Source organism: Convolutriloba macropyga, chromosome 5 (assembly GCF_964194025.1).
Source record: "Convolutriloba macropyga chromosome 5, txConMacr16.3, whole genome shotgun sequence".
Taxonomy (NCBI): Eukaryota; Metazoa; Xenacoelomorpha; order Acoela; family Convolutidae; genus Convolutriloba; species Convolutriloba macropyga.
The window spans coordinates 20772044-20782029 of NC_134472.1; the positions used below are offsets into that span (position 1 = coordinate 20772044).

Consider the following 9986-nt stretch of genomic DNA (forward strand, 5'->3'; position numbering starts at 1 on the left):
TTTGCTGTTTTTTATGCAGTCGGCCGACATATTAGGGATAACGACAAGTCTCCATAATTGCTTCCTATGACGTATAATTTAGCCTTCCTAATGAGCCGAGTTGATTTAAAGTGGTTTCAATGAATTTGAAATTGGCTGTTATCAAAACGAGAAACGTATTTTTGAACGTTGTCCTTTTTGCTGTTCTTTGTCGGCCTGTCACCGAGTCGCATTTTTGAGAGTTCTTATATCTTGTCCAATGAACATCTAATGAAGTACAGGTTGAATTGTTTAGATTGGGTTTTATAGGAGTCTTTCTTATGGTTTTTTTTAATTTAGTCATCGAGTTTTGGTCGTAATTAATGTTTGCTATTATTTGTTTTTGTGTGTTTCTTGTCCAATACTCTCATTGATGACAAGTCTCATTGGCTCTGTAATCCAGCTTTTTTTCGCTTAATTGTTTGCTGAAAGATAGATGATTTTTTGATCTTTTTCTCTTCCTCATTTGGTAGACTATTAGAAAACGTGGATGGGTTGGGTCGGAACATCGTGTGCGAAAGCACATTACCAAGCCTCCTTGTTTTATTCTAAAGTTTTAATTGATTCCGCTGGTTTTTTGTTGTGTTGAAACGTAGCCTCGTTAATGACTGGTTTTGGTTATATAATGAGGCGTTATGGAAGATAATAATTTCAATTGAAATCTATTTGTTCAAAAACAGTCAGAGATTTTTTTGTCTTAACCAGTGTTGAAGTTTTCTGTTGTCGTGTTGATTTGTCCCATTTTTGACAGCTATCATTCTCTCCCTGCGCAACTAATGCAACCAACGCTCGTTGTGCTCCCCTCATGGCCCCAGTGAAGACAATTCGTCATCTCTTTCAAACTTGGTTGCAACATTTTGATTACGCTTTAAACCAGCTCACTGATTTTTGCTGACTCGAAAGATAATCGAGTCCCACCAGCCATTTGAGAGCAATTCTTTCGCGGTTAGTCGGTTATATTTTTTTATTCGCATTGTTTACTAGATATGGTTCTTTACTTCAGGACGAAAACGAAGATTATGAAGAAGAGGAAGAGGACGAATGAGCTTTTTGTTGCAGCCAAACAGACGCCACTAGTCAACAGATTGCAAAACCCTCGTCATTGATAAACGCTAAGCTGATTTTTCTGAGAGGTTTTTGAGCAGTCGTTGCTGTTGTGGATTCTTTTAGATGAATAACCATCATCACCACACACCTGTGCTCCATCAATAATCGTGCCCCTCCCCTGCACCTCCCTCTTTGAAGCAATATGGCCGATTTTTGCCATACTTCACTAATTCGTCCTATTTTTGTTCTCGTTACTCCCTTGTGCTAAAACCTCAGATCTTTGATGCTGTTATTTTCTCATACTCTTGACTTTTGTTTTGGGTTAATGAACTTAATGTTTATGATGCAAAGTTATACCTTAAAGGTGCTTTTTTCTCTTCTGAAGTGTGACTAGTACACTCCTTTGAGTGATGTTTCATACCTTTGCTTGACTTGACTGATGAACTGCTGGTGTTAAATGCGTTTTTATCACTCCGATCTTTTTGTCCGTTACGTGCTAATTAGTTAAGTGTATATTAGACTTCTGCTTTACAGCTCTTCGGTTTGACACGAACCCAATAGGCTATTATAAGTTACGAACGACCTTATGGACAAGCGCTGAAAACAAGTCTAATACTTAAGTGGACATACAATCATGCCTTTTCTATCTGCTGATAATGCAACTCGTGGTAAATGACTTGGCACGCCATTACCAATATTACTAATTAGTTATATATTACTTAATTTAATTGGTATGGTTTAACCGTACAAAGTATGCCAATTTCAGCAGATAGAAAATACGTGTGCGAATGTCCATTAACGTCTCTTGCATTACCAGTCGTGCATAATCTCTGCTTGATGTTTTCGGTGACGAATATGACGGCATTACGGTGTTAAATGCTTGCGAACTTTTCCAATCAAAATTCCGATTCTAAATACTGTTCATGTACCGAAACGTTCAATCTTGCTGAGGCCTTGCAAAGTAATGATCTTTCTTGTAAAGATTTTGCAAATCAAAGTAGAGCTGATTTAAAGCGACTTGTGAACAAGTTTGTCTGATATATGCTGTAAAGGTGTGCTTTCAGATTGCTGAAGGGTCCGATAGCCAAAAGAAATTAGAATTTATTCGTAATTTCGCGACGGTGAATGATTCAGAGCGTTAAGCCGAGCTATTAAAAGCTGTACTGGCTTTTAACAAAGTTTATTATTCTGTCAACCTTTTTATATAGTTTCGGCTTCATTATGCACACATCCATAAATTACTTCGGCTATCTGACGTTTCAACAATATGACAGGCCGCCGATGGAGTTAATTGAGCGGTTGCCATCTTGCATTTAAACGTCTATTTTATTATCAATGTCTTTTTAAACAATATCCTGCCGGCTCAATCTCAGTGATGCTATTATGATTTACTATCACTCTATACTGTACTCTTGAAGCATTTTTTGTCCAAAACGGATTTAATTTATTGAACGCTTTGCGATCTGGCGTTCGAAAAAAAGAACAATTGAGCAGCAATTTGGTTATTATTATTGATTCAAACTTATTTAATATTCTGCGTCTGTTTGATTCAACTATCTCAAAATTGAACACGAGATTTTAGTCTCACACAAACTAACTGTTGGTGCAATTATGATACCAATGTTAAAGAAAGTGAATAGCAATCTGTAATTTGAGTATGTACGATGCGAAACTACTGCGAAGACTAAATTCTCATTTGGTGAAAAACAGGCCATACCATCATCTCTTCTGATTACAAAGTAAGTGTTGTTGTCTTTTGGATAATTTTGAGAACGAATATAGTGTATCTTATGGTCTTATCCTATTATCAGAGGAAATAAATTCAATTAGTGCTTTTGTAACTTTTTTCCAAGGCTCCTAGTTCTTAGTTGCTCCTAAAGAAGTCGTCATTAATTTCTGCGAAAATTTTGTGGCAGCTATTGGGGTTGTATGGGTTGCTTTTTAATTGCTCTCAAACGAAATTTCGGCATTGTCAAGAAGTGGTTAACTATAAGCCACTCTGTTAATTTTTATTCATTGAAAGCTACCGACCCTTTAACGCATTTTAGAAATATAAGATAAGCTCTTCCATTTCAAAGAACTTGCATAATAAATCTCTACCAAAGGAGGGATTTTGCAGAAACTATATCCCCCACCATCATTTCCCTCCTCAATTGCGTACCTGGGTTGAGTGAGCAGAATGCTCAATGCTTCTTTTTCAGAGTTGTTTTCTGATTATTCCCTAGTTCGTGTTTGTTTGTCATCGACGTTTCTAAATTTTTCTATTTTTTCTCCGATCTTTGTTTTTTAAATCATGGCCAGTTATTCTAGAACTTTCTTACTTATTTCTTTCTCTCTCCTTAGGTTCATTTGCCGTTTTACATCTTGCTCACCGGAAACCTCGAAGCATAAATGTGATTTCTGCTGCTTGATCTTAAATGCTCTCATTTTGGATCTAATCCGTTGACTTAACTCGCTGCAGATTTCTATCAAAAAGGTGCCAAAAGCGCGCCACAATTGGTTTAAATCGTACACGATAAATCTTATTAATAGTTTTTAATAGGCTACTTTTACAGCTTACTACCCTTTGTGAATGCGAGCTAAAATAGACGAGTGCCGCTGCCAGTCGTTCGGGAGCCTTTCATTCTTGTGAAGTAACCTTTTTTAATTTAAGCGATTTTTTATTAATTGACACTTTTCCATATATGTCGTGGCCCAAATAATAAGCCTAACTGCTTGCCGTTTTTAACTATTTTTTTGAAAATTATAATCAGAAATATTGAAGAAATTTAATATTTGCCTGGAATTTGTTGATGTATCTTTCCGATCTGAGAAGTTTCATTTTTCAACATGTTTGCTGGATATTAGTCAATCTTGACCTAAGGCAAAGTTTTCCTGATCAAGTTACCCAGTAATTAATGGACAGTGCTTTTTGCTTTCTTTAATGGTCTTTGCTTAAAACTGTCGAAAATCCTGTTTTTAATGTCAAAAATGTTACGTGCTGTTTTTAGAGTTGTTGGTTCGCCTTGTGAAACAGTTATGGAAAAAATTCTGGGAATTTTTCAAAAATTTTCCTGTGCGAACCTGCTATCCTTTTCGTTTTAAGGTTCGCAGCTGTTTTTTTTCTTTGCAGACCTTATCTTTTAGCTTTCATTATTAATCTGTTACGCGTTTTCTTGTCCCATTTCCGTCATTCTTTCAAATATTGAAATTTTCGGTGTTTCTTTTTATAGATCAAAGAAATCTTCTGGGCTTTTGACTTTTGTATCTTTTAGTACGGCCCAAATGAACTTCCCACCAAGTTATTCTTGCAGGCAAGAAGATGATAAATATTTTTGGAAGATAAAGAAAGAATTGCGAGAGGAAAATGGAAACTCGTGCACGGGGTTGGCAATCAAAGACTGGAATCTTCTGCCGCTTACTGCCGTTGGTAGTAAACAAAAATGAGAAAACCTTTTTTTTTCAAAAATTAAGAGGTGTTTCGTTTGAATTCAAATTCAAATCCCTGGATTTGGAAGGCCACTTGTACATTTGGCGGGAATTCTGACAAATTCTGTTGCTGATTTGTTTGACCCTTAACTTATGTTCTCTCTAATTTCAGTCAGAGGATTATGTGATGCTGCCTCAACTTAAAATTACATGAGATTTGTTAACATTGACATTTTGTGTGCACTCTGCCGTGTTATTTAAATGATAACTGATTGCTCTAACGCGGAAATCGGTGTTCTTTTTGTTATTAAATCCGTATAAATCTATTGAGTTAGGATTTTGGACGAAACTATGAATTTCAATCTATTTTATCAAACTTCATCTATACAGGCTGTTTCACAATAGTATACCAGTTCAATAAGAGAAATACAGTTATCAATAGGACATCTCACTTATTGATGTCTGACATATCTTAAAAACCTTAAATTGTATCGATTCTCACCAGCAGGAACTGCAGGTTGCAATGCAGCCCTTGTTGTCAAATCAATGTTGGCTTAATTTTTTCAACAGGCAATATGCAAAGTTTCGTACTTCGCAAAAAGCCAAGTACACCCAAAGAATTTTAAAAAGTGAAACATACATCAAATAAAAACATTTTAAGTTTAAATCAATTTTCTAGTAACGAGTAATCATGGCTGTATCTTTTAATATCTGTAAGACGGTTTAAATTTTTTACTCAAGTTTATGAAGACCTCTGAAATAAATTTCCGACAGTTTGCAAAATTCCTCGTTGTAACTTTCTTCAAAGTTGTCTATGATTATCTTTGATTTTACGCACAGGAGCATTGCCCTGAAGATGCAATTTTGCGTCGTACTTCTTCTAAGTTTCCAAGTAAACAACAACGCTTAGCTTGTTTGGTCATCTGCAGTTTCCGTCATTCTGTTTGTATTTTACACCCGAAACATAAGTGAGCGCTTGTGCGTTGTCGATGTTTTGTTTTTTTTGTCAAAAAATTTTGTTCCACCTTTTCGAAGAACTCGTACAATTCCGTCACTGTAGATGCCTCAAACCTGGTACTTTTTAGTAACGTTTGTATGCACGCTGTGCAATGGATCTTAATTCTAAGCTGAGTTGATTTTGTCTGTGAAAATTCGAACATTTCCAATTGTAGCAACTTGACAAACAGTAAAAGAACAGTAAGAAGCATCTTAGTCAACTTTTCTGTGTATGCGGACGAGAATGAAATCTCCGTTAAAATAATTTCAAAATTTCATGCCTCAGCGCAAATTGTGCTGTGCTTAGTTTTTTGGTACCATACACTCATTGAGAAAAGTAAACGCACAAAATGCAATTTTACATGATAAACTATCTGTTTTTGAAGCCCATTTGTCATATTAACTTTTGTAACTTTTTTTCCAAGACTCCTAGTTCTTAGTTGCTCCTAAAGAAGTCGTTGTTAATTTCTGCGAAAATTTTGTAGCAGCTATTGGAGTTGTATGGGTTGCTTTTTAATTGCTCTCAAATGAAATTTCGGCATTGTCAAGAAGTGGTCAAGTATAAGCAACTCTGTTAATTTTTATTCATTGAAAGCTACCGACCCTTTAACGCATTTCAGAAATATAAGATAAGCTCTTCCATTTCAAAGAACTTGCATAATAAATCTCTACCAAATGAAAGGATTTTGCAGAAACTAGATCATCCCCTCCGTCATTTCCCTCCTCAATTGCGTACCTCGGTTGAGAGCAGAATGCTCAATGCTTCTTTTTCAGAGTTGTTTTTCGGATTATTCCCTAGTTCGTGTTTGTCATCGACGTTTCTAAATTTTTCTATTTTTTCTCCGATCTTTGTTTTTTAAATCATGGCCAGTTATTCTAGAACTTTCTTACTTATTTCTTTCTCTCTCCTGAGGTTCATTTACCGTTTTACATCTTGCTCACCGGAAACCTCGAAGCATAAATGTGATTTCTGCTGCTTGATCTTAAATGCTCTCATTTTGGATCTAATCCGTTGACTTAACTCGCTGCAGATTTCTATCAAAAAAGGTGCCAAAAGCGCGCCACAATTGGTTTAAATCGTACACGATAAATCTTATAAATAGTTTTTAATAGGCTACTTTTACAGCTTACTACCCTTTGTGAATGCGAGCTAAAATAGACGAGTGCCGCTGCCAGTCGTCCGGGAGCCTTTCATTTTTGTGAAGTAACCTTTTTTAATTTAAGCGATTTTTTATAAATTGACACTTTTACCATATATGTCGTGGCCCAAATAATAAGCCTAACTGCTTACCGTTTTTAACTATTTTTTTGAAAATTATAATCAGAAATATTGAAGAAATTTAATATTTGCCTGGAATTTGTTGATGTATCTTTCCGATCTGAGAAGTTTCATTTTTCAACATGTTTGCTGGATATTAGTCAATCTTGACCTAAGGCAAAGTTTTCCTGATCAAGTTACCCAGTAATTAATGGACAGTGCCCCAATTTTGTCGATCGGGCATTTTATCCTGAAAATTGTTTGCGTTTATTAGTTTTTTATATTTTGTTTTTTGCTTTCTTCAATGGTCTTTGCTTAAAACTGTCGAAAATCCTGTTTTTAATGTCAAAAATGTTACGTGCTGTTTTTAGAGTTGTTGGTTCGCCTTGTGAAACAGTTATGAAAAAAATTCTGGGAATTTTTCAAAAATTTTCCTGTACGAACCTGCTATCATTTTCGTTTTAAGGTTCGCAGCTGTTTTTTTTTCTTTGCAGACCTTATCTTTTAGCTTTCATTATTAATCTGTACGACGCAAAAGATGCAATTTTGCGTCGTACTTCTTCTAAGTTTCCAAGTAAACAACAACGCTTAGCTTGTTTGGTCATCTGCAGTTTCCGTCATTCTGTTTGTATTTTACACCCGAAACATAAGTGAGCGCTTGTGCGTTGTCGATGTTTTGTTTTTTTTGTCAGAAAATTTTGTTCCACCTTTTCGAAGAACTCGTACAATTCCGTCACTGTAGATGCCTCAAACCTGGTACTTTTTAGTAACGTTTGTATGCACGCTGTGCATTGGATCTTAATTCTAAGCTGAGTTGATTTTGTCTGTGAAAATTCGAACATTTCCAATCGTAGCAACTTGACGAACAGTAAAAGAACAGTAAGAAGCATCTTAGTCAACTTTTCTGTGTATGCGGACGAGAATGAAATCTCCGTTAAAATTTCAAAATTTCATGCCTCAGCGCAAATTGTGCTGTGCTTAGTTTTTTGGTACCATACACTCATTGAGAAAAGTAAACGCACAAAATGCAATTTTACATGATAAACTACCTGTTTTTGAAGCCCATTTGTCATATTAGTGGCTTCTTTTGATTTTTATATCGATCGACGCATTTTCATCAGAAGCGTAGTAAATCTTAATTAAAAAAACTGACTGGCCCACTTACAGAAAAATCCAGATAGAAGTTGGCCAGTTTTCAGAGCGAAGCAGTGATTTGAGTTCCCCGTGAAATTTGTTCAACGTGATCATTAAGTTGTTGATTTTACAATGGAAATATTTGCTTGAATTGAGGGCAGGATCACGTTGAACAGATTTCACGTGGAATTCAACTCACTGCTTCTAACAGAAAACTGGCCAACTTCTATCTGGATTTTTCCTGTAAGTGCGCCAGTCAGTTTTTCTGAATTGAGATTACTATGCTTCTGATGCAAATGCGTCGATTGATATAAAAATCAAAAGAAGCCACTTATATTATGTTGACTAAAATTGGCTTAGAATACAGGTACTTTGCCATGTGAAAGTGCATTTTGTGCGTTTACTTTTGTGAACGAGTGTAGTGTATCATTCAGTTGTCGATGTCAAATTATTCAATCGTTCAAAGTTGAATTACCTTCAATTACAGTTAGTATTTTGTATGATATCACAACTGTGTTTAATTTTGGTTGACGGTCGTGAATGAATGCGATATAGAGATAAACTTCTGGTGCTCTGGGTCAAATTAAATGCGGTATGTAAATTTATTTGAATGCAAGTTAAACGAATTTGAATTTGTTCAAGATGAGCGATGTGATCCTCAATGATACTATGAGACTGAAAGAACGCGATGGGTGTTTTGGTCACGTGGAGAGGTGGACATTCATCAACAAGGGTCAGAACCTTGCCGCATTTTTTTGCCCAACGCATAAGATTGTATTCAAATTCATAATCAGAAAGAAATCAAGCACAACTTACCTTCAAAGACGAAGAGCGTTTTGTGAACAAGTGGTGCTCAATTTATTCCCGTCTCTAGCCAATTTTGATCCTGATAACTTTATGATACAACGAACAGAAAGTCTGCGAAACTTGCCAACTGTCATCCAAGTGCTTGAAGCTAAAAGCAGCGCCAAAATAACAAATACTCGCGAATATGCTGTTAATGTTGACATCAGTTATCAAGTGTGTCAAAAGCTTCGAGCGATTGGCAAGTTGAACACGGATAACAATTTCTCAGATGTTGGTATTTTTTCGATAGAAGTCAAACCAAAATGTGGAGTTCTGAACACCGAGGCTGGATTCCCAGAGCTGTTGTCAATATCTCGACATAAACTGCTCCAGTTCGATCGAAAAGGGGAGAATTGTCATCCAGACTCAGTGTATGATCCTTTGCACCTATTTTCGTCCAATACGGACGAACAGTTAGGTTGTGTTGAAAAGTTGCTGAGCTATGAATCGCCTTACCTCAAATTATATCACAACGGATCGCGGGTCACTCTATCGGAGTTAGCGGCTAACATGCAATCTGATCAATGTTCAATCGGTGTGAACGAATTGCCAAGCTTATTTGTCCAATCTCTAAACGGTTGCGGTATTATGAAGGCGCTTAAATGCTGGCAAAGTATAGGTGCTATTTCAGTTTGCAAGGCCAAACAAATTCTAGAGGAAAATTCCGCCATTTGTGCCGAAATAGAGAAAGCACAGCTTAATTATGATAATTATAATCAACTTATTTCGTGTTTAAAAGGTATAGATATTAATAGCCAAACTGAGTTTGTGCAGTATCTTAATACTATGGATCCATTGGAGTACGTTCGTTTGTACCTTCTAGGAGCATCGGCTGCCGACGTTTCCTTATTTTTAAGTTTTGTTGACGCCCGTTTTGTTTCGGATCCCTACATTGAGGAACATTTGTTAAAAGCCAATAAAATTGGCCAAGTTACTTTACAAAGCGGAGCCAGGTATTTCTTCTCGTGCAATTTGATTGACGTTGACTGTAAAGGGGTGAAAACTGTTCTGAAGCAGTTCTATGACCTGCAAAGCGCTGTTAAAGTTTGGAGGCGTTCAGACCAGAGTTCATCAAGCGAGGATAATGAAGAAGCTTCTCGGAGCAGAGATGAAAGCATCAAAGATTTTACAGTCGACTCAATTGCTGAGTAGCTAATATAGCTGCACATCATCTTATCAATACTATCATTTCAGTAGTTTCAGAACTTGTGTTCATTTGTACTATTCGTTTCTAGAATTTCTGTAAAGTTCATATGTTTGATTTTGAACCATTATTTCT

At 36.2% G+C, this 9986-nt stretch overlaps 2 protein-coding genes across 2 annotated transcripts in view; both read left to right on the forward strand.

Annotated features, from left to right (window-relative positions):
- Window positions 1-2906, forward strand: part of LOC142339212 (DNA topoisomerase I, mitochondrial-like) — a 42586-nt gene extending 39680 nt beyond the window's left edge. Inside the window, exon 13 of the mRNA XM_075389059.1 lies at window positions 1022-2906. Coding sequence (XP_075245174.1) covers window positions 1022-1063 — 42 coding nt within the window. The 3' untranslated portion in view covers window positions 1064-2906. The remainder of the gene's footprint in view (window positions 1-1021) is intronic.
- Window positions 2694-9859, forward strand: LOC142339213 (uncharacterized). The gene is made up of 2 exons (XM_075389061.1): window positions 2694-2804; window positions 8504-9859. Exon 2 carries the CDS (start codon window positions 8504-8506, stop codon window positions 9857-9859), a length of 1356 nt encoding a protein of 451 aa, XP_075245176.1. The 5' UTR covers window positions 2694-2804.
- Window positions 9860-9986: the final 127 nt, after the last annotated feature.